The sequence below is a fragment of the Motacilla alba genome, chromosome 13 (assembly GCF_015832195.1).
Source record: "Motacilla alba alba isolate MOTALB_02 chromosome 13, Motacilla_alba_V1.0_pri, whole genome shotgun sequence".
Lineage (NCBI taxonomy): Eukaryota > Metazoa > Chordata > Aves > Passeriformes > Motacillidae > Motacilla > Motacilla alba.
In genome coordinates, this window is record NC_052028.1 from 2,469,545 (window position 1) to 2,497,413 (window position 27,869).

Consider the following 27,869-nt stretch of genomic DNA (forward strand, 5'->3'; position numbering starts at 1 on the left):
AAAGCATCCACGAGCTGTTTCTAAAGTTAAGATTGCTTTATGTTTCTAACAGAAGTATTGAAATCTTTTCTTGACAGTGTGCGTCTATAACAAACCCCGATAAACTCTTCAACTAATCACTACAGTCAAAGAAACCAAGGGGAAACCGAACAGAAGCCAAATCCTCCCCTGCCCCAAGCGATCGGCACTGAGACCCCACATCGCCCCTAAGCATAACATAAAGAAACGAGTCGTTTCCCACATCTGTGCACAAATGCTGTTTCTCCATCTTCTACAGAGGTAGTTAAATCTGTTTATAAGCTTAAACCACATATTTTTCCTTTAGAAATCCGTGGTTCCACCACACCCATGTGAATAAAGGAAAGAAGTGACAGTTCTACGGGGCTGGGGTAAACCTTGCTACTCGCAAGTGAAGTAGCTCACGCATTGAGCGGTGACCACCCACTCCCCTTCAGCCCGCGACTCCCGTTCACGATCAAAGGAGACTGAACAAACAATCCCCAGCAAACACACAAAGCCCGAACTAAGAGATCTAAGAGAAGAAAGAGAAAATGGTGGGACACATTGAAATGCTTTTCTACGGATCGACGAGGGATAGATAACCCACTCCTACGATACTTTGCAAAAAGTACATGAAGTGTTCAAACTTCGTTGCTGTTTTCTGTACACCTATAAGCACCATTCTCGTAATTTTGGAAACAACGATCCGTCATTTATATTCTAAGGTCCGTGTCCTTCCTCTAAAGAGGTCTATTAGCTCAAAACCCAACCAAGTGTACTTAGTCAAAATAAAAATACCGCATTGACAGATATCACCGTGCCTTAAAAATATCGGAGTTGACCAAAGGAATTGAATGTATAACACGAAAGATATACGTACTGCTTGTTTTTATTACCCCGGCAGCTTTACACATTTCACTTCTAAGCCATAGAGAAAATTTAAATTAGATAGAAGAGATCTTCACTTTTCCCCTTAAAAATTGCTTTAATTTTCTGACACTGAGCAAGAAATACTAAACATGACCCCGAAGTCTTATCTCAAAGAGATAAGACTTTGAAGACAAGTGCTTTGAAGCTGGCCGAAATGAGAACCGAGTCAACTCAGTGCCATCAGCAAAACGAAAAGATCCGCTGAAAAATAATGGTGTTAAAACAACCACTGAGGAAAATAGTACTGAAACTGTTCTCTTGGTAGTTTCTGCTCTGCTGCTGAGAGAGCCAAAAGCTCTCAACGTACCATCCCTGCACTGCTGGACACCGCACACAGAAATTTTCCGTTATAATTTTCCCGTAACCATTTTCCGCCTCTCTCAATTCCCACCAAATTTGGACTCTTCTTTTCACGGAGCATTTCTGAATGGATGGCATAAAAGAGATACCCCATTACAAAAAGTGAGATCAGGTCGTGGAGAATAGTAAATACCACCCCGTCCGTCAAACAGTTCTCCATTTTTCCACCAAGCATCCTGGATTTCGTTTCACTCCACGCTTACACACGCATGTATTTTCGATGGAATTCCAGACACAGAACAACGCTCACAACTTCCACCAACATCGGCTCTTTTCGCCCCAAAATTATCACATCATGTATTTCAGTTTCTCAAGAATGGCGAACTGCGACAATCAGAAAGCTTCTAAACCTAAAAACTCATACGCGTCTTGGAGCTTGACTGTTAAGTCATCAAATAAGAGTAAAGGCATTCAAAGACCAAATTACATTCACCTTGAGGGAGATCTCAAACTACTGAACAACTCACAAGTTGAAAGGAGCTTAAAACAGGAAAATAAAATATCCCCTAAGACCTAGCAATGGAATTAACGCCAAGGAGGCAGTAAAAAACAAAAATTACAAACCCTATTAAAAAATAACGTCCGATGCAATCCACTTTGTTAGAAGTAAAAAAAGAAAACACGGAAATTTAGACGGGCAGCCTCGCATAGAGAAAATGAAATTTCAAAATAAGACAAAACATCAGGTCTAAAGGCAACAGATTGCAAAGCTAGGACATCGTTCTAAACTCTTATCACAGAAAAAGTGCTTTAATACATCGAAGATTAACGTATTGACTAAACCGTACTACCAAAGTGAAAGAAAAAAAATATAAGATTTCGAAGACTCTTACCACGCCTGAAGCAAGAGGGAAGAGAGACTGCCCCTTCCCAGCAGAACCGTTTTCTGCAGCAGAACCGGGCGGCGGCGGAGGGAAGTTGGGGCTGAAAACCATGAGGTCGCTCTTGGCGGCGCCGTCGGCCACGCACAGGCTCCGGCTGTGGCGCTGCGAGTACGACCAGCTGCCCACTTCGCTGGCGCACACGAGCGTCGTGGGCCCGGGCGCCGAGAGCACGGCGGCCCGCGGCGCCCAGCGCGACGCCGCGTAGAGCACCACGGCCAGCAGGAAGAGGCTGGACACGGCGCAGATGGCCACCACCAGCCACACGTTGGTGGCCGCGCTCGCCGCGCCGGGCCCGAGCTCCACGCCCGCCGCCGAGCGCGACGCCGACGCCGCCGCCGCCGCCGCCGCCGCCGAGGAGGATCCCGCGGCCGCGGCCAGCGCCGCCTCGGCGGCCTCGAGCAGCGACACGCTGAGCGTGGCCGTGGCCGAGCGCGCCGGCTCGCCGTGGTCGCGCACGACGATCAGCAGCCTGTGGCGAGGCCCGTCCGCCTCGTCCAGCGCCCGCGCCCGTGCTCACCTCGCCGCTGTAGAGCCCCCACGCGGAACGGGCCCTTGCCCCGCGGCTCCCACAGCTCGTAGCGCAGCCACGCGTTGTAGCCCGAGTCGGCGTCCACGGCGCGGATCTTCGCCACCACCTGCCCCGCCGGCGCCCCCCACGCCGCCCGAGCCCCACAGCGTGCCCGACTCCCAGCCCAAGCCCAGCGCCCCCCGCCGCCGCCTCCGCCGCCGCCGCCGCGCCCGCCTCCGGCGCCGAGCCCGCGGGCGGCAGCAGCGCCGGCGCGTTGTCGTTCTCGTCCAGCACGAAGAGCTGCACCGTGGCGTTGCCGCTCAGCGGCGGCTCCCCCGCGTCCACCGCGCGCACCTCGAACTGCAGCACCTGCAGCTCCTCGTAGTCCAAGGGCTGCAGCGCCCACACGCGCCCCGCTCTCCGCGTCCACCGACACGTAGCTCGACGCCGCCCGCCACCCGCCGCCCGACGACCACCACGACGACGAGCCCGCGGCCCCCGCCGCCGCCCACGCCGCCCTCCCCACAGCGAGTAGCTGACGCGGCCGTTGCCCGCCTCGTCCGGGTCCCGCGCCCACAGCCGCGCCAGCTCCGCGCCCGCCGCGTTGTTCTCCCGCGCCAGCACCGTGTACACGGCCTGCGCGAACGCGGGCGCGTTGTCGTTCACGTCCGACACCGGCAGCCGCAGCCCGCGCCTGGCGCGCAGCGCCGGCGCCCCGCCGTCCTCCGCACGCACCTCCACCTCGTACTCCGACACCCGCTCCCGGTCCAGCGCCTCGCGCAGCACCAGCGAGTACGAGCCCGCGAACGTCGCCTCCAGACCGAACGGCGACGCCGGCCACACCCAGCACCGCACGCGCCCGTTCTCCCCCGAGTCCCGGTCCGACACGCTCAGCACGGCCACCACCGTCCCCACCGACGCGTCCTCCGACACCGGCACCGACAGCGACGTCACCCACACCTCGGGCGCGTTGTCGTTCACGTCCAGCACCTCCAGCACCACGCTGCAATGACCCGACAGCGGGGGAGAGCCTTTGTCCCTTGCTTCTACAGGGATCTCGTAACTATCCGTTTCTTCATAGTCTAATTTGCCTTTAAGTCTGATTTCTCCCTTGTTTTCGTCGATAGTGAACATTTCTTTAACTTTTGTACTAACACGTCTACTAAATAAATATATAATATCACTATTGATCCCTTCATCAGGATCTGTGGCACTAAGGGTGACTAATAGAGTCCCGAGCTCCGAACCTTCTAGGGCTTTAACTTTATACACAGTCTGGTTGAACTGGGGCGCGTTGTCATTCGCATCCAGCACCGAGATCACCAGCTCCATTGTCCCCGTCAGAGACGGCCGGCCCCCGTCAGTCGCCGTCAGCACCAACCGGTGCACGGGAATCGTCTCGCGGTCCAGAGATTTCGTTAAAATAAGACCCAAAGACGCTCTCTGGTCATTATTCCCCTGATGATCAAGACTGAAATATTCGCTGGGGCTGAGCGTGTAGGTGAGCTGCGCGTTCGCTCCGATATCCGCATCCGACGCGCCCTCCAGCGGGAAACGAGACCCCGGCACAGACGATTCCGGATGTTAAGGGCTTCTTCGTCCACACGGAACTCGGGGGCATTGTCGTTGATGTCGGTGACCTCCAGCTGCACATGGAAGACGCGCAGCGGCCGCTCCAGCAGCACCTCCAGGCGCAGCGCGCACGGCGCGCTCTTGCCGCACAGCTCCTCCCGGTCGAGCCGCGAGCTCACCAGCAGCGCGCCGCTCGCCGCGCTCACCTCCACGCTCGCCCGCCGGCCCTGCGCCACCAGCCGCAGCCGCCGCGCCTCCGCCTCGCCCGCCTCCAGGCCCAGGTCCTGCGCCAGCCGCCCCACCACCGTGCCGCCCTTGGCTTCCTCCGGCACCGAGTAGCGCACCTGCCCGCCCGCCAGCGCCCAGGCCGCCTGCAGCACCAGCACCCGTAGCACGGGCCCCCACCGCATCGCCGCCGCTGTCGCCTCCGGTCCCTTCCCTGGTCCTGACTTGCTCTCCGCTACTCCCCCGTCGTCCGCCTTAGGGTCTCCCTGGGACGATCGGCACGCCGCTCCGCTTTCCCGGCGCCCCTCCCGGGCCGGTCCGCCGCATCCTTCCTCCGGCTGACGGCACCGTGACTGAGGCTCGGGGAGGAGCTGCCGCCCTCCGTGGCTCACGGCGCCTTCGCGGCCAACAGCGGCACCTGGTGTCCGACCGCGGCTCCTCCCGTGAGCAGCCGCCTGCTGCCCTCCTCCCGCTGCGGCTCCGTGCCGGGATGCACCTGCCGTGACTCCGCCCGCTCCGCCGACGCGCTCCGCGATTTCCCTTCCGAGCACTGCCTGCCTCCGCAGCGGCAATGGTTGGTTCTTTTGTCTCCTCCCCTTCTCCTCATCTTCTCTTTCTCCTCTTCCTCTTCTCCTTCCTAAAGGCGCTTTAATTGAGAAGTACACTTGCCAAAATGTACATATAATTGAACACCGATATTAACCCCGGAATCATTCCTAGGAATATCTTCATTGCATAAAGCTACTTCTGATCTCAAGACTTCATCTTGTCTTATGCCTGAGGAGGGATAACTCAATATTCTCATTTATGTTTTCTTCCGGAAGATACTTCAGCTGTTTCCTCTCCAGAAGAAAGCTGTATTCTCAATCTTCCATCTATAGAAAGCACTCAGGTCTTCATAAGACATAGATTCACATGTAATGTATTTGGTCTAGTCCAGAACTGCTAGAAACGAACAGAAATGGCTTACCTTTTCATGGCTTTGTGACAGGGATGTAGCTGAGCAATTCCACACGGTCGCCTTGATTTTTTTGTAGAGTAAATAGTACAGTACACCCATCATATTACCAAGAGTGCCTGTGTCTGTCCATAGCAGAATTGTTATGCCTTCTGAAGTGTATTTCCAACCGGGTAAAGCATCAGCAAATACCAATTTCAAAGATTTTCAACTCCATCAGCAACTCCCTGACTCAATGCTCTAAACATTCCAACAGAGCAGAAATCCTCTCAGAAGGGTGAAATAGCTCAGGGAACCTGAACTTTATCATAAAGATGAAGAACCTCATCTCTACGTGTCAGTAAAGTATTTTCTCTAAGTTTTATCCCCCAAGTGTAGCTGCACAATGAATACCAAGGTGTTGGTTATCATTTTTAGGCAGGTAGAAACTCACAGTATGGCAAAACAATGTGCCTGTTACTGATGGAGATGAGCTGCTGCAGGACCCAGCAGAATCATTCAACCACAACAAAACTGAAGACGAGATAAAAGGGTTGCACCACTGTTCTGGCATGGCACAGCTCATCTCATAACAGGTTTCCAGCTCCCACCTCATCTACTGACATAAAAACATCAGAGCCTCTTCTCCACACAGCTACAGCACTTTCTGCTGCCCCGGCCTGCAGGCCAGGCACTAACATCAACCAGGGAATTTCACAGATAAGTAAGTGCCTGGTTCTACCACAGGAAGAATCAATGATGCATGCACCCAAAGGTAAAAAACAACAACAAAAAAGGAACACACAAAACGCTAAAAAAGTCCACATAAGTCCCTCAATAGATATTTCTAATTACACCTGTTGCTATTCTACCTGTTGTCTTGATTTATTTCTAGGTCTCTATTGTCAGGCCTGTGTTCAAGGATCACTATTCAAAATTTCAGGGAAGCAAGGCTGAAAAAGCAAACAGGTTTTTTTTCCATCCTCTCAAATCCCCACTGTATTGCCAGCATTTCTGTATCTGTTTCCATGAAGGGAGAAACAAATGAAACCTGAAGCGTCACAAGCTTTCTCTCGAAGTATAACAGACCTCAAGAGACTACAAGACAGTGAACCACAGTGATGGCAAGGGGCACGGACTCTGAAATAAAAGAGCATTACTTGGCAGCATGGCTTTCACTCCCAATTGCCAACACATCTCCTGATAACGTCAAGATAAATCACTCTCTGGAAATCGGGAGTTTCAAGCATCATCCTTCGTTGTATTCACATGATTGTCATAAGGCAAGCACACAACGAGACCAAAAAAAAAAAATCAGTTTATTATAAAAAGTATTCTCAGGGAAGGGGAAAACAAAATTAAATTAAGTAAACACAAATAGGATCATGTCAAAACCCCACAAAATCCTAGAAATACAATGCCTATGACTGCAGGGTACATAGGACTACCCAAGTCAGAAACCAAACTGAGGCGCTTCTACAAATACATTAATCCACCAAAAACAAGTCCTCTACCATTATGTATTGCTCAGTGTAGCACTACAGCTGCACATTTTGACATCTACTTGGGTTTGTGTTCTTCTGCAATTAAGTACCTTACATTAGAAAGTGAATTTCAACATACTTAGAAGGGGGACGTGTGAAATGCTTCTGTGTTTTCATGTCCATAGTAATTCTGTAGTACTTCACAAACTAATATATGCCATGCACGGTGAAGAGGCAAGAACTTTAGATGCAGATTTTTGTTTCAAAGGTGAAACAAAGAGGAAGACAGACTTCCGAGTAATAAAAGACTGGAAAGCAGCAATTTACAGCCGTAAAAATCAAGAAATTAATTAGAACTGCCCCACTTGTAAGACAGGGAAAAGTGGGCAAGGGAAGATACTCCATTCAAAATGAAAGACTGAAAGAGGCACTCACAGTTGTGATTAACTCCTCAGGTGGAGGAAAAACAGAGCTGATAACACCAGCAAGATAAGGTAAACACTCGAGTCAGGAAGAAATCCTTATCAAGAATTGTTCCATGTAATGATTCATGAGGGGATCTCAGAAACCCATGCACAGTGATGTATCAAAGATTACAGGAAACATCACGCTATGGAACAGAGTCCAAATACAGGTCTGCAGAAAAGAACTGCCGAAAGAGTTGGTTATTCTGAAGACCTAGGTAGGAAACTGGCAAAATATTTTCAATGCAGAGGACTACAAACCCGAGTAGGCAAGAAAAAGATGTGGCTTCAAGACAGACTATAACTGCAGAAACAGCCATTGAAGATTCTAAAATTACGAAATAGAGAAGAAAGAGGTGCATATATATGAAATCCATTATCAGTGCCATCAAAAAGGCAAGACGCAACAGACGCTGAAAGACAAAAAGTATTTCATTCAACTCTGCACAGAGGGCAGCAAGATTTAGGTATTTTTCAGAGCTCCCTTCCATAACACGGTAAGAGCAAGAGAGAAGATCACAGTGGCTTCAAAACCGTGCTGCGATGTAACACACTACAGCCACTAAAGAGGAGGGATAATACAAACAGCTCTCAGACGGTAAATGACCGTGAAACACGGACAGCCCCCGCGCCGGGTGGGCAGAGTCCGGCTTCAGTCAAGAACAGCCCAAGGGGCGGGTGAGAGGGGACAGAGCAAAAAAGGCAGTGCCACTGACCGTGTCGAGGAGAGCGGAGGGCTCCGGCTGCGTGTCCTTGGGCGCGGCGCCGGGCGGCGGCGGAGGGAAGTTGGGGCTGAAAACCATGAGGTCGCTCTTGGCGGCGCCGTCGGCCACGCACAGGCTCCGGCTGTGGCGCTGCGAGTACGACCAGCTGCCCACTTCGCTGGCGCACACGAGCGTCGTGGGCCCGGGCGCCGAGAGCACGGCGGCCCGCGGCGCCCAGCGCGACGCCGCGTAGAGCACCACGGCCAGCAGGAAGAGGCTGGACACGGCGCAGATGGCCACCACCAGCCACACGTTGGTGGCCGCGCTCGCCGCGCCGGGCCCGAGCTCCGCGCCCGCCGCCGAGCGCGACGACGACGCCGCCGCCGCCGCCGCCGCCGAGGAGGATCCCGCGGCCGCGGCCAGCGCCGCCTCGGCGGCCTCGAGCAGCGACACGCTGAGCGTGGCCGTGGCCGAGCGCGCCGGCTCGCCGTGGTCGCGCACGACGATCAGCAGCCTGTGGCGAGGCCCGTCCGCCTCGTCCAGCGCCCGCGCCGTGCTCACCTCGCCGCTGTAGAGCCCCACGCGGAACGGGCCCTTGCCCCGCGGCTCCCACAGCTCGTAGCGCAGCCACGCGTTGTAGCCCGAGTCCGCGTCCACGGCGCGGATCTTCGCCACCACCTGCCCCGCCGGCGCCCCCCACGCCGCCCGAGCCCACAGCGTGCCCGACTCCCAGCCCAAGCCCGGCGCCCCCGCCGCCGCCTCCGCCGCCGCCGCCGCCGCGCCCCCGCCTCCGCCGCCGAGCCCGCGGGCGGCAGCAGCGCCGGCGCGTTGTCGTTCTCGTCCAGCACGAAGAGCTGCACCGTGGCGTTGCCGCTCAGCGGCGGCTCCCCCGCGTCCACCGCGCGCACCTCGAACTGCAGCACCTGCAGCTCCTCGTAGTCCAAGGGCTGCAGCGCCCACACGCGCCCGCTCTCCGCGTCCACCGACACGTAGCTCGACGCCGCCCGCCACCCGCCGCCCGACGACCACCACGACGACGAGCCCGCGGCCCCGCCGCCCACGCCGCCCTCCCACAGCGAGTAGCTGACGCGGCCGTTGCCCGCCTCGTCCGGGTCCCGCGCCCACAGCCGCGCCAGCTCCGCGCCCGCCGCGTTGTTCTCCCGCGCCAGCACCGTGTACACGGCCTGCGCGAACGCGGGCGCGTTGTCGTTCACGTCCGACACCGGCAGCCGCAGCCCGCGCCTGGCGCGCAGCGCCGGCGCCCCGCCGTCCTCCGCACGCACCTCCACCTCGTACTCCGACACCCGCTCCCGGTCCAGCGCCTCGCGCAGCACCAGCGAGTACGAGCCCGCGAACGTCGCCTCCAGACCGAACGGCGACGCCGGCCACACCCAGCACCGCACGCGCCCGTTCTCCCCCGAGTCCCGGTCCGACACGCTCAGCACGGCCACCACCGTCCCCACCGACGCGTCCTCCGACACCGGCACCGACAGCGACGTCACCCACACCTCCGGCGCGTTGTCGTTCACGTCCAGCACCTCCAGCTCCACGCTGCAATGACCCGACAGTGGAGGTGTCCCTTTATCTGTCGCTTCGATTTGCAACTCGTGTAAACGAACGTCTTCAAAGTCCAAAGTACCCTTCAGTCTGATGTCGCCCGTCTTGGTGTCAATTGCAAAGAGTTCTCTGTTACTGATCGGAGTCGAACTCAAGATGCTGTAAGAAAACTCCTTATTGCTTCCTTCGTCCGGATCCGTGGCATTGACACGTGCTACGAGCGTCTCCTCTGTAGCGTTCTCCAGAAGCTGCACTTTATACACGGACTGGTTGAACTGGGGCGCGTTGTCGTTCGCATCCAGCACCGAGATCAGCAGCTCCACTGTCCCCGTCAGAGACGGCCGGCCCCCGTCAGTCGCCGTCAGCACCAACCGGTGCACGGGAATCGTCTCGCGGTCTAAAGACTTTGAGAGCACCAGAAACAGAGATTTCCTGATTTCATCAGTCGATTTGACATCGAGCGTAAAATGCTCGCTGGGGCTGAGTGTGTAGGTGAGCTGCGCGTTCGCTCCGATATCCGCATCCGACGCGCCCTCCAGCGGGAAACGAGACCCAGGAGGGGAGTTCTCCGATATGCTGATGTTTTTTCGGGCGGCGGGGAAGACGGGGGCATTGTCGTTGATGTCGGTGACCTCCAGCTGCACATGGAAGACGCGCAGCGGCCGCTCCAGCAGCACCTCCAGGCGCAGCGCGCACGGCGCGCTCTTGCCGCACAGCTCCTCCCGGTCGAGCCGCGAGCTCACCAGCAGCGCGCCGCTCGCCGCGCTCACCTCCACGCTCGCCCGCCGGCCCTGCGCCACCAGCCGCAGCCGCCGCGCCTCCGCCTCGCCCGCCTCCAGGCCCAGGTCCTGCGCCAGCCGCCCCACCACCGTGCCGCCCTTGGCTTCCTCCGGCACCGAGTAGCGCACCTGCCCGCCCGCCAGCGCCCAGGCCGCCTGCAGCACCAGCACCCGCACCGCCGCACTCCAGCGCTCGCCCATCCTTGCTGCTGCCGCCGCCGCTGTCGCTGTCGCCGCCGCCGCCGCTGTGGCTGCCGGCCCCGGCCCGGGCCCCGCACGGCTCCCCGCCGCCGCCCGGACGCTCCGGCTCTGCTGCCCGGCCCGCGCCGCCCCCCCGCGCTCACAGCCGGGCTCTCCGCCGCACCGGGGCGGAGCCGCCCACACGCAGCCGTTCCTGAGCCTGCAGCGACACCGTGCGCTGCTCCGCCGCCCCGCACGCTCCGTGACAGCGCCCGTGTCTTCCGCTCCGTCATGGCCGTCTCCTCTGCTGCTTCTTCTTACCGTGCTCCTTTTATATTTTATCCTTTGGACTTTTTCCGCTGCTCTCTTCTTAGCCCTTCTGATATCTCGCCAGTCGCTTCTGAAGCCAGACTGCAAAAAAAACAAGCAGGATCCACGAACTCTACTTACGTGGCACTAGCGCCGGACCGCGGAATATTCTAATCGAGGCGGGGGCTCTTGAGAACGAGCTCCACCCAGCGATTAGAGGTAAGGTGGTCGCGTACTGCTCATCTTTGCTGTTGTTTTCTTTCTCGTCTTTCTCATCTCCCATTCTTAATCACCTTCTTCTGTAATACCTTCATAGCATCTTTTGTCTTTCTCTTCTCTCACTCCTTTTATGTCCTCCTTTCTTGCTCTTCTCCCTTTCTGTTTACAGTGAGAGCATCTGTGTCATACCAGTAAATTTGTTCATCCGTCCATCCTTCCTTCCCTTTTCCCATCTTCCTCCTTCTCTTCACTGTCCTTATGCACACACATACTCTCTTCTTTATCTGTTCCCAAGGTATTTTTCCATTACTTCACTCTCCTCATGAAGCACAAACACGCCATTGGTGACAGTTCTCGTTCCTCTCCATTGTCATCTTTCATCTCTCCATTCAAGAAACAAACTTCTTGCTCATTTTAAGTCTGTGCCAGACCATCAGAGTGCTCTTTCACTTCACCTGCTGGAAGGAAACCGCACTCTTCAGGCCCCATCCTCTCAAGGGAGAGAATTCACAGCCCTCTCAAACACAGGCCCAATCCCTAGGTACTCTGACATTGGTGTAAACAGACTTGAGTAAGCACAAACAACCCAATGAATCTTCAGGAGCTCAAAGCCATCAAGGCCCAGCACATCAATCTTTACTGAATGCTGAAAAAAATATGGAGCAAACACAGCTTCTGAACAATCTCCATATATTCTGATGAAGAACTGTTCTTCAGGCCTCATTTGCCACCTGCATGCTGAATGTAAATTTCTGGCTTCATATTTCAGGCAGGCCAGCACTGTCAGAAACACACAGCAAGAATGTCCAACCCCAGGGGCGTTACTCCCTGTGGAAATCCTCTGTGCAGCCTGATCCACAGGGTGAAGGCAACAGAGTCATTTTATCTGTGTCATTTTCTCTGAGAACACACCCCCAACTCCCAATACATCCACTCTGAGAAATGTGTTAGGGTCCCTCCTTCATCCATGCTCGCTGTTATTTGTTCGTACCATGTCTGGAGAAAGAAGTTAGGAATGGGAGGAGGCAGTGGTGCTCTGCTGATCCAGTAAAGGAATCACAGAACATTTCAAACTGGAAGGCACCCATAAGGATCATCATGTCCAACTCCAAATCCAGGCCCGTTTGGTCAATCCAAAATGAAGATACCATGACTAAAGATGTATAAAGGTACAACTGTATTTCAGACTCATCTTCTTTAGGTAGCAGCAACTTACCTGAAGTATCCCTGGCTCCTTCTTCAGAAAATATTTACTTTCAATTGAGGGAATTGGTTCTGAAGGATATTTTCTTTTAATGTTATCAGAGGTTTCTGGAGAAGATGAATAAGAGAAAACGACCCACATTCTGCAAAAGCCTCTAAATCACTGAACAGGGCACAATGCTCCGTCATGCACGTTTATCTTGGTGAAGCAGGAGAGACCCTGCAAATCTAAGGACATTCTTCCAACCTCAGCCTCAGCTTGGAAGACTGGAAAATCCACCCCTCGTACTAATGGTCAGCTAATGGAAACTCTGCTACCTGACAGCTGCCAAAATTCAGCAGTCTGCATTTCAACCACTGTTACCAACACATGGCCAATGCAAAAGAAAAAAAAAATAAAAAAGATGGAATGTTTTGGTAAAAGGAGAGAAGAAAACTAGAAGGTCCCATTCCACCATATCAAAATGCCAGGTCTGGCAACTTCTTGGTTATGGACAGAAGTTTTTCCACTCCCTATCAAGACAAGAGCAGAGAAATAAACAAGGAGAGCTTCGGAGCTTCAGAGAAGGCTGACCAAGCAAGACGGATATTTGGAAAATCTGCTGTTTCACTAACACCATATTTGCAAAAGCAAGTGATCCATGTTGTGTATGGAAGATGTCTACACATCTGGCTGGAAGAGCACAGAGGATACCAAGGATGCACAGGATTTCAGAGGGACCTGAGAGGATCCCAGGCAAGCAACCCAGGGTGACAGGTGTCTTCACAAGGTTTTCCAGTGGAATCTCTATCCCAAGCTCTGGGAAATGAATCTCCAGTTAAGCAGCTGGAGCTTTTCTTCCCTAGCGATAGCGCTTATGCTACACAGCATCTCCATTTCCTCAGTAAAGAAACTTCTCCACTCAAAGTCACCCCCATGACAGAGGGCCCAAGCAGTACTCCATGCCACTTGGAGGATTACAGCTGTAGCAGCCAAACTGCCCCACCAAACCAGCTTGCCCCAGCAATAAAACTCATTCTGAGCATGATCCAGGCCTTTGCACATCCCCACCTTCCCTCACAATTGGCACAAGGAAATTATGAAAGAATGCAAAGCCACAGAATGTCTGGCAGGCTCCATGAAATTCACCCTAAATGTGAGACCCTTTTTCAGCAATCTCAGATGGTAACACCACAGAGCTACACATTGGAGATGTTTAAAATTCTGTGATCAGAGTGACAGTTCTGATCCTGATCCAGATTAATTTTATTTTGAGAGAGCCACACCAAATCCTGAAGCACAAGCATATCATAATATCAATTGTGGGGGAGAATTTCTATGATAACATCAGAGCTGGGCTGCTCTGCAGGGTTTGGTGTGGCCATGCAGATATCAGGGTTAAGCATGACAAGGGGACACCCCATTTCTACTGAGGCTGACCCTGCAGGTGCTCAGGTGGGAGATATGAGGCACACACAGATAATCCCATCTGAGAAGCAGCAAGGAACCATCATGGCAGAATCAACAGCTGAGGAAGCTGCTATAGATGTGCACCCCTACACAAGGACTCCAGGCAGCTGAAGTCCTACCCTCCCACAATGCCTTTCTCAAAATAAGAGAGAAGTGGTTCATTAAACCACTTTCATCATTGTATTTCCTCTTACCAACACATTCTATACAGTAATGATGTATCAGCACAAATCTCTTTCTGTTTTGGGAGAACTTCATCACCTCAAAGGACTTTGTGGCCATTTCAATACCACACAGCACGTCAAGGTCCACAAGGCCTCCAGCTCCAGAACCTTAGAGTTTTGCAAAGGATCCCAGGCAGAAGCACTCTGTGCCCATCCTGCCTCACAGTATTCTCTAGGTATTCTTCATCACTCTGGGACATGAGTTCTCAAGACAACCACATCATGACTGATTCTTAAGACATGGCCCATGGCCTTCTCAATGAATTCCACCTTCCTCAGGCAGTTCTTCTGCTCAAGGTCACATCAAAACAAATCTGGACCTAACTCGGCCACTGCCACACTCACTTTAGTAAACATGCTACAGCTTCCTTCCATTACAGAAAGGAAAAAAAATACAAGGAAAAAGTGGATAATAAAGTCCAAATGGCCATTCCTACTTTCTTAATGAGCATGATGACAGAACCTAAATGCAGAATTGTGGTTTCCACAAGGAGTCAAAGAGTTGAAGTCCGAAGTATAATTTTGTGTCACATATCATGCAAGGAAAATTAAAGAGGACAATTTTCAATAATAATCCTGACCTACTAAGAACATGGTCAGAAGTCTGCAAAGGCATAAGTCAACACAAAGTGATAGGGAGACTGTCACCACTATGGCTTGTCTTGTATTCCTGCACCAAGCTGGCATTGAAACCCGTCATGCAAAAAAGTAAGAAAGTTGCCTGCAAAGCTGGAGCCCAGGGGCGCCTCTCACTGCAATAGGCACCGATTTAATTCCTGGGTAAAACTCCTGCCCAGCGCAGCAAGACTCAGATGCGGATGGTAACTGCTCTGGGGTGCCATAATACCTTAATTCTAACTCCATAAACCGAGAAATTGTAAAATCAGGGAAGGACAAGGCCCAGGGTGGAAATGTCCCCTAATACCGTTAAGCAGCCACGGCACTGAGGGTGCAGGGGCGGAGCTTCGCTACAAGCAAGAACTCTCTGAGGGGTGAGATATAATGGGAGGAGGATAAAAGAGGTGGCGAAGCAAAGAGCCAAGAGGCGAGCAAAGCAGTGCCACTGACCGTGTCGAGGAGAGCGGAGGGCTCCGGCTGCGTGTCCTTGGGCGCGGCGCCGGGCGGCGGCGGAGGGAAGTTGGGGCTGAAAACCATGAGGTCGCTCTTGGCAGCGCCGTCGGCCACGCACAGGCTCCGGCTGTGGCGCTGCGAGTACGACCAGCTGCCCACTTCGCTGGCGCACACGAGCGTCGTGGGCCCGGGCGCCGAGAGCACGGCGGCCCGCGGCGCCCAGCGCGACGCCGCGTAGAGCACCACGGCCAGCAGGAAGAGGCTGGACACGGCGCAGATGGCCACCACCAGCCACACGTTGGTGGCCGCGCTCGCCGCGCCGGGCCCGAGCTCCACGCCCGCCGCCGAGCGCGACGACGACGCCGCCGCCGCCGCCGCCGCCGAGGAGGATCCCGCGGCCGCGGCCAGCGCCGCCTCAGCGGCCTCGAGCAGCGACACGCTGAGCGTGGCCGTGGCCGAGCGCGCCGGCTCGCCGTGGTCGCGCACGACGATCAGCAGCCTGTGGCGAGGCCCGTCCGCCTCGTCCAGCGCCCGCGCCGTGCTCACCTCGCCGCTGTAGAGCCCCACGCGGAACGGGCCCTTGCCCCGCGGCTCCCACAGCTCGTAGCGCAGCCACGCGTTGTAGCCCGAGTCGGCGTCCACGGCGCGGATCTTCGCCACCACCTGCCCCGCCGGCGCCCCCCACGCCGCCCGAGCCCACAGCGTGCCCGACTCCCAGCCCAAGCCCAGCGCCCCCGCCGCCGCCTCCGCCGCCGCCGCCGCGCCCGCCTCCGCCGCCGAGCCCGCGGGCGGCAGCAGCGCCGGCGCGTTGTCGTTCTCGTCCAGCACGAAGAGCTGCACCGTGGCGTTGCCGCTCAGCGGCGGCTCCCCCGCGTCCACCGCGCGCACCTCGAACTGCAGCACCTGCAGCTCCTCGTAGTCCAAGGGCTGCAGCGCCCACACGCGCCCGCTCTCCGCGTCCACCGACACGTAGCTCGACGCCGCCCGCCACCCGCCGCCCGACGACCACCACGACGACGAGCCCGCGGCCCCGCCGCCGCCCACGCCGCCCTCCCACAGCGAGTAGCTGACGCGGCCGTTGCCCGCCTCGTCCGGGTCCCGCGCCCACAGCCGCGCCAGCTCCGCGCCCGCCGCGTTGTTCTCCCGCGCCAGCACCGTGTACACGGCCTGCGCGAACGCGGGCGCGTTGTCGTTCACGTCCGACACCGGCAGCCGCAGCCCGCGCCTGGCGCGCAGCGCCGGCGCCCCGCCGTCCTCCGCACGCACCTCCACCTCGTACTCCGACACCCGCTCCCGGTCCAGCGCCTCGCGCAGCACCAGCGAGTACGAGCCCGCGAACGTCGCCTCCAGACCGAACGGCGACGCCGGCCACACCCAGCACCGCACGCGCCCGTTCTCCCCCGAGTCCCGGTCCGACACGCTCAGCACGGCCACCACCGTCCCCAACGACGCGTCCTCCGACACCGGCACCGACAGCGACGTCACCCACACCTCCGGCGCGTTGTCGTTCACGTCCAGCACCTCCAGCTCCACCTTGCAGTGACCTGAAAGCGAGGGTGTCCCTTTATCTGTTGCCTTAACATGTATGTCGTATAAATTAACTGCCTCATAGTCCAGGGTACCTGTCAGTCTGATCTCCCCAGTGTTCGCATCAATGCTGAATAAACCAGAGGCAGAGGGAGGAGCAATAGTATCGATTTCATATTTCACTTCTTTGTTACTTCCTTCGTCCACGTCCGTGGCATTCATCCGTGCCACTAGCGTACCTTGTATGGCGTCCTCAGACAAATGTACATTATACACGGACTGGTTGAACTGGGGCGCGTTGTCGTTCGCATCTACCACGAAGATCACCAGCTCCATTGTGCCCGTCAGAGACGGCCGGCCCCCGTCAGTCGCCGTCAGCACCAACCGGTGCACGGGAATCGTCTCGCGGTCCAGAGATTTAGTAAGCACCAGAAACAGGGACTTACTGCGAGAGTTCCTGTTTTCTTCCTCTATTCTAAAATGCTCGCTGGGGCTGAGTGTGTAGGAGAGCTGCGCGTTCGCTCCGATATCCGCATCCGACGCGCCCTCCAGCGGGAAACGAGACCCCGGCACAGACGATTCCGCGATGCTGATGTTTTTTCGGGCGGAGGGGAAGACGGGGGCATTGTCGTTGATGTCGGTGACCTCCAGCTGCACATGGAAGACGCGCAGCGGCCGCTCCAGCAGCACCTCCAGGCGCAGCGCGCACGGCGCGCTCTTGCCGCACAGCTCCTCCCGGTCGAGCCGCGAGCTCACCAGCAGCGCGCCGCTCGCCGCGCTCACCTCCACGCTCGCCCGCCGGCCCTGCGCCACCAGCCGCAGCCGCCGCGCCTCCGCCTCGCCCGCCTCCAGGCCCAGGTCCTGCGCCAGCCGCCCCACCACCGTGCCGCCCTTGGCTTCCTCCGGCACCGAGTAGCGCACCTGCCCGCCCGCCAGCGCCCAGGCCGCCTGCAGCACCAGCACCCGCACCGCCGCACTCCAGCGCTCGCCCATCCTTGCCGCTGCCGCCGCCGCTGTCGCTGTCGCCGCCGCCGCCGCTGTGGCTGCCGGCCCCGGCCCGGGCCCCGCACGGCTCCCCGCCGCCGCCCGGACGCTCCGGCTCTGCTGCCCGGCCCGCGCCGCCCCCCCGCGCTCACAGCCGGGCTCTCCGCCGCACCGGGGCGGAGCCGCCCACACGCAGCCGTTCCTGAGCCTGCAGCGACACCGTGCGCTGCTCCGCCGCCCCGCACGCTCCGTGACAGCGCCCGTGTCTTCCGCTCCGTCATGGCCGTCTCCTCTGCTGCTTCTTCTTACCGTGCTCCCTTTATATTTTATCCTTTGGACATTTTCCGCTGCTCTCTTCTTAGTCCTTCGGATATCTCTCCAGTCGCCTCCGGCGCTGCACTGCAAACAAAAGTATTCGGATTCTCCACCTCAAGTTACGACATCAGCGCTGGAATGCAGAATTCTAACCGAGGCAGAGGCTGTTGGCAATCATCTCCGGCCAGCACTTTTAGGCAACGTCCGTGCGTAATCCTGTTTTAAATTTCTTCTCTTTGTCATCTTCTATTCTTAATTACCTCCTTGTGCCATGATTTCATAGCATCTTCTTTCTGGTTTTCTTTCTCTTCTTCCTTTCTTTCTTTATTTCTCTCCTTTGCCGCATTGTTTCCTTTTTGTATATAGTGGTAGCATCAGTGACGTGCCATTAAACTCATTTATACGTTGTCCCCTTCTGTCTCTCTTTTTCTACTACTTTCTTCTTTCCTTCTCTTTCTCTATATCCATCTTTCCTTCCTTCAGTACACTTTTCTTGCTTTCAATTTTCTTCCATTTCCATCCTCTGTTCACTCTTCCCTTACCAAGAAGGGAAATGTCTTACCGTCTCTTCAACATTCTTGACGCGGTTTAGCAACACATTCTTTGGAAAAAGCTCTCATTCCTCTTCCCTTCTGACTGCAAGGAAGCATTCAGACATGGCTCGGCAGCATGATCCAAATTTCAAACAGCTTCTCGTAGATAAATAATATTCCACATCAAAACCAAGTAATTAAAGGCACGCAGGGCAGACGTCTTCACAAGCAGCAATACCAGAACGAACAGTGCCCTCAGAGGTGCAGACCTTCTGGATGTCCAGCTAGGATTCCAGAGGAGCAGCACTGTGTGGTGGGATCGTCCTCACGATATTCTGCTGTGATCCTGTATCTTACACCCGGGGAACTGGGATCTCCGCAGTTAAGCAGACATTCTCTATTCCCTCCCCAGTTCCCAAAGACGTATTCAAATTCTCTCCTGTCCCCCATGCCTGGCACAAATATATAATGTGCTGCAAATCCATTCTGTGACTCTTTGACTTTTCCCTCATGCCAGGATGCTTTGTGCCTTTTCAGCAATAGCAGACACAAACCGAGTTTTCAAACGTTCTGTGATTAGAGTCGTGAACAACACTGATCCAAATCCCCACAGACCTTCTTCTTCAAGAGATCATACCAAAAGCACAAGTGCACTCAAAATGTTAACCGGATGAGAGAATTTCAAGAATAGAAAACCAGAGTTGGGCTGCTCTGTAGACGTGGAGGTTTGGTGTGCACATCCAGACACCAGAATAAGCCATGTGTGATAACAGCACTCACCCTGACTCACCATGCAGGGCCACAAGAAGGGGAAGAATAGCACCAGATTAAACCCATCTCTTCAACTGCCCTTAAAAATCATCTCTGAAGAGATGAAGCTAATATCCACCATGGCAAGAGCTGTGCCAGCTGCTATAAGTACCCTACAATACACATGGAAAGCAGTTTGTCCTGTGCCCACAACACCACCCCCAAAACAGCAGCAAAAATGTTCATCAGTCTGCATGCTACCAACTGTTACCCAACACATTCCCTGTGTCAGGCCAGAAGCAGCACAAGGAACTCTCTCTGATGGAGATATTCATAACCTCAGAGGACTCCGTGGCCATTTTGACACCACATATTATCTCAAGATACAGAAGGTCTGCAAGAGCAGAGCCTTGGAACAATAGAAACGACCCGAGGCAGAAGCACTCTGGGCCCATCCTGCCTCCTGCTTTCCTCTAAGCATCCTCCAATCCCCAGTCTCTAAAATTCTCCAGAAAAGGACACAATTCCCCTTCCTATCCTCCTATGATATGACCCATTGTCTTACATATGATTTCCGGTTCCCTCAGAGGAGTCTTCCCAGTGCTCAAGGTCACCTTTCAAACCAGGACAGGGCCAGGACCTGCTCAGTGTCACTGCCACATTCACCTCTGTGACAAGGCACAATTTCCTTTCCTACCTCAGGGATCAATTAGACTTTTGCTTACCATTCCCAGCAATGAGAGCACTGGGAAATCCACACAGATGGTATCACATACATGGTCTGACAGACTCTGCAGCTGCATCTTGAGCTCTTTTTGTGAGACATGAGACCAATATTTATTAGAGCAGTCATGTTGGGACAGCTCTCATGGCAATGGACACTGATGTCATGCTGAGAGAGAACAAGCAACACGATGATGAACTCACAAACGCAGTGGCTCTATACTGAGTAGAAGAAATTTTTTGTTGTCATTGCTTTGAAGAGGATTTACAGGGAATTTTAAAGCTGTTCCAAATGTAAATATTGAAAAAACAAACCAAAAAAAGAGATCAGTATCCATCAAGTCATCTGTTCATCCAGGAATTCAAAATAACAACTATACATAGCAAAAACTGGGAGGGAAAAAAAAAAAAAAAAAAAAAAAAAAACAAAACATGAAAAGGCCACAAAGCCTTCCTAATTTCCATAATGACATGAGGACGGAAGTCCAAATGATCACCTTGCCTTGCGTCTCTTGTAGAGAACAAATGATAGAACATGAGGCCAGAGAAGAAACCACCCGGGATACCACCACGGTCTGCAGTCAGCAAAGGCAATGAGGAGATACACAGCGCCTGGCAGACGGTCACCACCACAGCCTAACCTGCACACCATCAGCAAGCTCGGGTGGAAAACCTATTCAACCAGCAAGAAGGAACGCTGTCCCCAAAACTGAAGCCTCGAGGAATCAAAGGAAGCTCTCATCACACTCAGCAGAGATTTCATTCTACGGCAGAACAATTCATATCCACACCAGCAAATTTCAGGTGCGTAGCCTAAGGGGGTAACAGAGATATCCTCCATCTGCAAGGACAAGGCAGCAAATACAAAGGTGCAATTAACACATCTAAGCACCTATCGCCTTCAGGCTGCGGGGGCGGAGCCCGGCTAATAAAACAAACAGTTTGGGAAACGAGAGACAATGGGCAAAGGGGAAAGGAATAGAGGCGAGCAAAGCAGCGCCACTGACCGTGTCGAGGAGAGCGGAGGGCTCCGGCTGCGTGTCCTTGGGCGCGGCGGCGGGCGGCGGCGGAGGGAAGTTGGGGCTGAAAACCATGAGGTCGCTCTTGGCGGCGCCGTCGGCCACGCACAGGCTCCGGCTGTGGCGCTGCGAGTACGACCAGCTGCCCACTTCGCTGGCGCACACGAGCGTCGTGGGCCCGGGCGCCGAGAGCACGGCGGCCCGCGGCGCCCAGCGCGACGCCGCGTAGAGCACCACGGCCAGCAGGAAGAGGCTGGACACGGCGCAGATGGCCACCACCAGCCACACGTTGGTGGCCGCGCTCGCCGCGCCGGGCCCGAGCTCCGCGCCCGCCGCCGAGCGCGACGGCGACGCCGCCGCCGCCGCCGCCGCCGAGGAGGATCCCGCGGCCGCGGCCAGCGCCGCCTCGGCGGCCTCGAGCAGCGACACGCTGAGCGTGGCCGTGGCCGAGCGCGCCGGCTCGCCGTGGTCGCGCACGACGATCAGCAGCCTGTGGCGAGGCCCGTCCGCCTCGTCCAGCGCCCGCGCCGTGCTCACCTCGCCGCTGTAGAGCCCCACGCGGAACGGGCCCTTGCCCCGCGGCTCCCACAGCTCGTAGCGCAGCCACGCGTTGTAGCCCGAGTCGGCGTCCACGGCGCGGATCTTCGCCACCACCTGCCCCGCCGGCGCCCCCCACGCCGCCCGAGCCCACAGCGTGCCCGACTCCCAGCCCAAGCCCGGCGCCCCCGCCGCCGCCTCCGCCGCCGCCGCCGCCGCGCCCGCCTCCGCCGCCGAGCCCGCGGGCGGCAGCAGCGCCGGCGCGTTGTCGTTCTCGTCCAGCACGAAGAGCTGCACCGTGGCGTTGCCGCTCAGCGGCGGCTCCCCCGCGTCCACCGCGCGCACCTCGAACTGCAGCACCTGCAGCTCCTCGTAGTCCAAGGGCTGCAGCGCCCACACGCGCCCGCTCTCCGCGTCCACCGACACGTAGCTCGACGCCGCCCGCCACCCGCCGCCCGACGACCACCACGACGACGAGCCCGCGGCCCCGCCGCTGCCCACGCCGCCCTCCCACAGCGAGTAGCTGACGCGGCCGTTGCCCGCCTCGTCCGGGTCCCGCGCCCACAGCCGCGCCAGCTCCGCGCCCGCCGCGTTGTTCTCCCGCGCCAGCACCGTGTACACGGCCTGCGCGAACGCGGGCGCGTTGTCGTTCACGTCCGACACCGGCAGCCGCAGCCCGCGCCTGGCGCGCAGCGCCGGCGCCCCGCCGTCCTCCGCACGCACCTCCACCTCGTACTCCGACACCCGCTCCCGGTCCAGCGCCTCGCGCAGCACCAGCGAGTACGAGCCCGCGAACGTCGCCTCCAGACCGAACGGCGACGCCGGCCACACCCAGCACCGCACGCGCCCGTTCTCCCCCGAGTCCCGGTCCGACACGCTCAGCACGGCCACCACCGTCCCCACCGACGCGTCCTCCGACACCGGCACCGACAGCGACGTCACCCACACCTCGGGCGCGTTGTCGTTCACGTCCAGCACTTTCAGTTCCACACTGCAGTGACCCGACAGCGGGGGTGTCCCTTTATCTCTCGCTTCGATCTCCAGGTCATATGACTGAGTGTCCTCGAAATCCAGTTCCCCGGCAGTCCGTATTTCCCCGGACTTTTCGTCGATTTGGAAAAGGTCCTGAATTTTGGCAGAAATCGCGTCGCTGAAAGAATAATATATTTCTTGATTAATTCCCTCATCTTTGTCTTTCGCTGTTAGCTGGAAAAACACAGTTCCGGGGGCCGTATTTTCTGGTACCTGCACTTTGTACACGGACTGGTTGAACTGGGGCGCGTTGTCGTTCACATCCAGCACCGAGATCACCAGCTCCATGGTGCCCGTCAGAGACGGCCGGCCCCCGTCAGTCGCCGTCAGCACCAACCGGTGCACGGGAATCGTCTCGCGGTCCAGAGATTTCGTTAATACGAGCAGTACGGAGACTTTATTTTCGTCTTTGGATTTCACTTCCAAGCTAAAATACTCGCTGGGGCTGAGTGTGTAGGAGAGCTGCGCGTTCGCTCCGATATCCGCATCCGACGCGCCCTCCAGCGGGAAACGAGTCCCAGGCAGAGTGGTGAATTCCGCGATGCTGATGTTTTTGCGGGCGGCGGGGAAGACGGGGGCATTGTCGTTGATGTCGGTGACCTCCAGCTGCACATGGAAGACGCGCAGCGGCCGCTCCAGCAGCACCTCCAGGCGCAGCGCGCACGGCGCGCTCTTGCCGCACAGCTCCTCCCGGTCGAGCCGCGAGCTCACCAGCAGCGCGCCGCTCGCCGCGCTCACCTCCACGCTCGCCCGCCGGCCCTGCGCCACCAGCCGCAGCCGCCGCGCCTCCGCCTCGCCCGCCTCCAGGCCCAGGTCCTGCGCCAGCCGGCCCACCACCGTGCCGCCCTTGGCTTCCTCCGGCACCGAGTAGCGCACCTGCCCGCCCGCCAGCGCCCAGGCCGCCTGCAGCACCAGCACCCGCACCGCCGCACTCCAGCGCTCGCCCATCCTTCCTGCTGCCGCCGCCGCTGTGGCTGTCGCCGCCGCCGCCGCTGTGGCTGCCGGCCCCGGCCCGGGCCCCGCACGGCTCCCCGCCGCCGCCCGGACGCTCCGGCTCTGCTGCCCGGCCCGCGCCGCCCCCCCCGCGCTCACAGCCGGGCTCTCCGCCGCACCGGGGCGGAGCCGCCCACACGCAGCCGTTCCTGAGCCTGCAGCGACACCGTGCGCTGCTCCGCCGCCCCGCACGCTCCGCAGCATCTCCTGTGCTTCCTACTCGTCATGGCCATCTCCTCTGCTATTTCTTCCTACCGTGGTCGATTCTCTTTCTTTTTATTATTCAGGTTTGAATCGCTCACTTTTTCCTTGCAAACAATCCTTCATGTCTTTTCTTACATCGTCTTTCTTACTTCATGTTGCTTTCTTCATTCAATTCCTTTTTTTTTAAATCATGTTTCGTTTCCCTTCTCAGTCCTACTTTCCCCCCCTCTTTCTATTATTTTCTTTCCTCCTTCTCCGTCTTCTTTCCTTGTTTTTCTTCTTCGTCCTTGTCCTGTCGTTCCCCACTCTTTGCTCCTTTTTTTTTTTTTCTGTTTTCATCCTTCACCATTCTTTAGCCGCACTGGAAAGGTCGTTTGTTTCTCTCCAGCACCGCGGCACTGATCATCGAAGTCGGAGTCACCAGCGCCGGAACCCGATGCTGTGGCCATGATGGAGTTTTGTTGTGTACCAACTCCAACTCTGTCGGCAGAGGTAGGTGCGTTCCCGTCATCTGCTGTATCGTCACTTCTATTTTTCTATCCTGTACTTTTCTCCGTTCATTTCCTTCCGGCTTTATTTTTTCTTCAACAAGCTCCTTACTTGCTTTTAAATCTTCTTCTTACTTCCATTTCCTACTTCTTTTTTGCCCTTCTCTTCTCTCTTTCCCTTCTTTTCCTTGTTCTGTTCTCCTGTCTTTTCTTTAATACTTATCCCTGTCCTATTTGGCCCCCTCCTCTTCTGATTCCACCTTGTCTCTTCTTCTCTTTTTTGTTTTTCTTTTCATTGGCCAAAATGTTTTCAACGTGCTCACAACGAACAATGTAAATGTCCTTTGGAAAAATACCGAATTGGTTTTTGTGACACTGATTCCTTCAAGTCCACATTTAATTTTTAAATCTCTATTTCTACTTCTTTCTTCTTGTCTCTTCTTCCTCCCTCTCTTCCTTTATCTTTGTTTGCTTTCCTCATTATTTGCATCTTGACATTGCTTTCCATATTTTCTGCTTCCATCCTTGTAACTTCTGTTCATTTTTTTCCTTCAAAAAATACATTCAAGATATCTACAGCACCCCTGCCACAAACCACAGACATGCCCTTGGGCCGGAATTCTCATTTCCCTACCACCTCCTGTCCCTGTGGATTGGGAACAACGATCAACAGTTCTGCTTCCCTCCCACCCACGCACCCGCACATTCCCCTCCCTTTCGAGCAAAGGCCGCACTCTTCAGCCTCCAGTCCTCTCACGAGCCTGCAATAGCACAGCAAGGCAGTCAGGTGGCAAAGAACAGCTCTGCTACATCAGAACAGGTTCCACCACCCTCCGACACAAAAGCCAGAGAAACAGCCGCTGAGACATCTCATGAAAGAGTCTCCAAAGATTCCAAACAACACTGACGAGACTCATTTGGGAACTCGAACCCATCACAGCCCAGCACAAAGATCCTCCAGTGTCACACAAGCACAATGACATCACGGTCAAGCAGTGCTCCCACACTTCTATGAAGAGCTCTTCTTCCTCACTCATATTCCACCTGCAAATCCACCCCAAAGCCACCAGTGTAACACCACGGCATTGCCACTGAGAATATCTGCTGCATGCCCAACATCTATCCCAAAAAATGCATTAATGTCACTTCTCCATCTGTCCTTGCTTCCACGTGCTCACCCTGTGCCAGGCAGCAACAGGAAAGGAATGAGAGCAGGCAGTGGTGCTCCAAACCCACAGGCATTTCAATCCAGGCAACATTCAGTCAACCCAATATGAAGATATCACAGCTGAGCAGGAACCAAAGTACATCTGCCTCTCACACACAGCTTCTTCAGGTACAAGCAAGTCACCTGTAGCATTGCTGGTTGCTTTTCAGGAAAAGAAACGCCAGGACCAGGACTGTTGGTTTAAAGGGACCGTGCCCCTTGATGTTACCAGCAATCTCCTGTCCCTAGCAAGACCAAGACCAGAGAAATAACCCAGGCAATGTTCCAAGAAGGTTGGCATGATACCAATTTGAAAAACCTTCTGTTTGACCAACAAACTACAAGCATTATTAGGCACGTATGGCAGGTAATGTCACAAGCAGCAATGTCACACGGAACAAGAGAGCACAAGAATATGCAGAACTACTGGAGGTCCTGACAGGATCCTGTGCACATGGGCTTTTTCTTGAGGTGTGCTGCTTGTATTCTTGGTCCTGACAGGATCCTGACAGGATCCTGTGCACACGGGCTTTTTCTCGAGGTGTGCTACCTATATTCTTTACCCCATACCATGTGAAATGAGGTCTCCGTACCTCCTCTCCAATGACATAGATGTTGTTCTAGCCAGTATCCACATTTTCCTTAGGCAACACTCTTCCCCACTCAAACTCACCCTCCCCACCTCATGGGTCCAGGCCCTATTTAGTGCCACATGCAGGATCACTGCCAAAATATCAAACATTGCTAGAACCCAGCAATATGACCCAGCTGTAAACTCTGCTCTGCCCGTGAGTCAATTCCTCGAACATCCTCACCTTCCCTCATGATTGGCACAGAGAACACACTGAGGGCTGAAAAGCCACACAGCAGCTGGCAGGCTCTCCCCAGTTGCCTGTTCACCACCACTGCTTTGCTCCTTTTCAGCCATTTTGGGTGGAAACACCACAAAGCTTCATTTAGAGTCCATGAAGATTCTGTGATTAGAATGGTGACAGCTCTGACTCCAGTCCACACATCTTGATATCATCAAGACAACCACAGCAAATACAAAGCACAAAAGCACTCCCAATGTCAGCTGGGTGGGACAATTTCTGGCACACGAAACCAGAGCAGGGCTGCAGTGCAGGTTTGTACCTGCAAATACCAGAGGGAGCCCTGTGTGACAACAGGACAAATCATCTCTCCTGGGGCCACCCGTGCAGTGCACAAGTAGGGGAAGTTGAGCACATAAAGATTACAGCCTCATCATGTGTCCCTATAAATCCCACCTGAGGAGGAGCAAGGAACCATCATGGCAACACCAATGGCTGTGAAAACGGCTATGAATGCCCACCACTACACCAGGACAGCAGCCTGAAGTGTTCCCCTCCCACAACAGCATTTCTGAAACAAGCAGCTCATCAGACAACATTCTGTACTCTCCATCTCACCAGCTCTTACCAACACATGGCCTACACCAGGCAGGCAGCAGCACAGGGGCCTGCCTCTGATGAAAGATACTGAGAACCTCAAAGGAACAGTGTGAGCATTTCAGAGTCACACAATGTCACATGATCAGGAAGGTGTCCCACTCCAGACCCTTAGGGCCTGGAAAATGATCCATGGCAAGAGCATTCTGTTCCATCCTGCCCCACACTTTCCTTTAGGGCATCCTCCACTCACCACTCTGAGATGGGTTCTCAAGACAAACATACAATCTCATGCTCTTTTCTTATGTCATGACCCGTGGCCTTCCCATGGATTTACTGCCTCCCCAAAACCACGCTTTCCCACTTCTCAAGGTCACCCCACAGATAAGGAAATGGCCAGGCCCTAATCAGTTGTCACAGACCACAGCTGCCGTTCCTATCTCAAGGCTCAACACGGATTTTGCTTATCCTTCTCAGGAATGACAGCACCATAATAAACTCAGGGATGGCACCATCAATGCAGCTTACAGCAGAACCCCTGATGCTGACATTTCATGTTTTATAATGCTTCAGCAACCTCAGATGGAAACCTGGCAGACCTGGGAGCAAAACTCTTTCTAAAGGTGATATTGGGGCAGCTCTACATGGTGATGCCATTGATGTCATGCTCTGAGGAAAAAAACAAAGTGTCGGTGAGAACACAAGTCTAATACATGGTAGTTACTGTGTAGGAGAGTGTTATTTGAGACTTGTAGGGGGGAATGGTGGTTCTTTGATTTTTGGGATTGTTACTTTGTTTCTTCAGAAGAGATTTCCAGGGCTTTTGAAATGATGTCACCATTGATGCAAATTTTGAAAGAACATCCAAACAGGCCAGTGGATTTCATGCTATTTCACGGGCCAGGAGCACAAATCCACAGCCTTGGGAACAGGAGCAGCAGGAAAACAAAAAAAATTTTCTTCCTTCTTACACTTCCCTTGGACCATACCCCTCTGGCCCTACACTTTATGCTACTAATGACAGCAACATAATACGTGGAAAAAAAGATCATGGAAACACAGAGATGTTAGTCACAGGTTCCCTACTT

The 27,869-nt window shown here is 55.3% G+C and overlaps 3 protein-coding genes across 3 annotated transcripts in view; all 3 read right to left on the reverse strand.

Annotated features, from left to right (window-relative positions):
- The window catches only part of LOC119706319 (protocadherin alpha-C2-like), a 107,432-nt gene extending 83,875 nt beyond the window's left edge, over positions 1-23,557 (reverse strand). The window contains exon 1 of the mRNA XM_038149812.1: positions 20,900-23,557. Coding sequence (XP_038005740.1) covers positions 20,900-23,428 — 2,529 coding nt within the window. The 5' untranslated portion in view covers positions 23,429-23,557. The remainder of the gene's footprint in view (positions 1-20,899) is intronic.
- LOC119706653 (protocadherin alpha-8-like) lies at positions 400-14,813 on the reverse strand. Its single transcript, XM_038150569.1, is given in 6 exon segments — positions 400-485; positions 2,189-2,643; positions 2,697-2,809; positions 2,860-4,262; positions 4,265-4,625; positions 10,561-14,813. Coding segments are annotated over 6 exon segments (2,463 nt in total). The 5' UTR covers positions 10,606-14,813.
- LOC119706654 (protocadherin alpha-2-like) lies at positions 14,917-20,149 on the reverse strand. The gene has a single exon (XM_038150570.1). The coding sequence runs from the start codon at positions 17,578-17,580 to the stop codon at positions 14,917-14,919; it is 2,664 nt and encodes an 887-aa protein (XP_038006498.1). The 5' UTR covers positions 17,581-20,149.
- Positions 23,558-27,869: the final 4,312 nt, after the last annotated feature.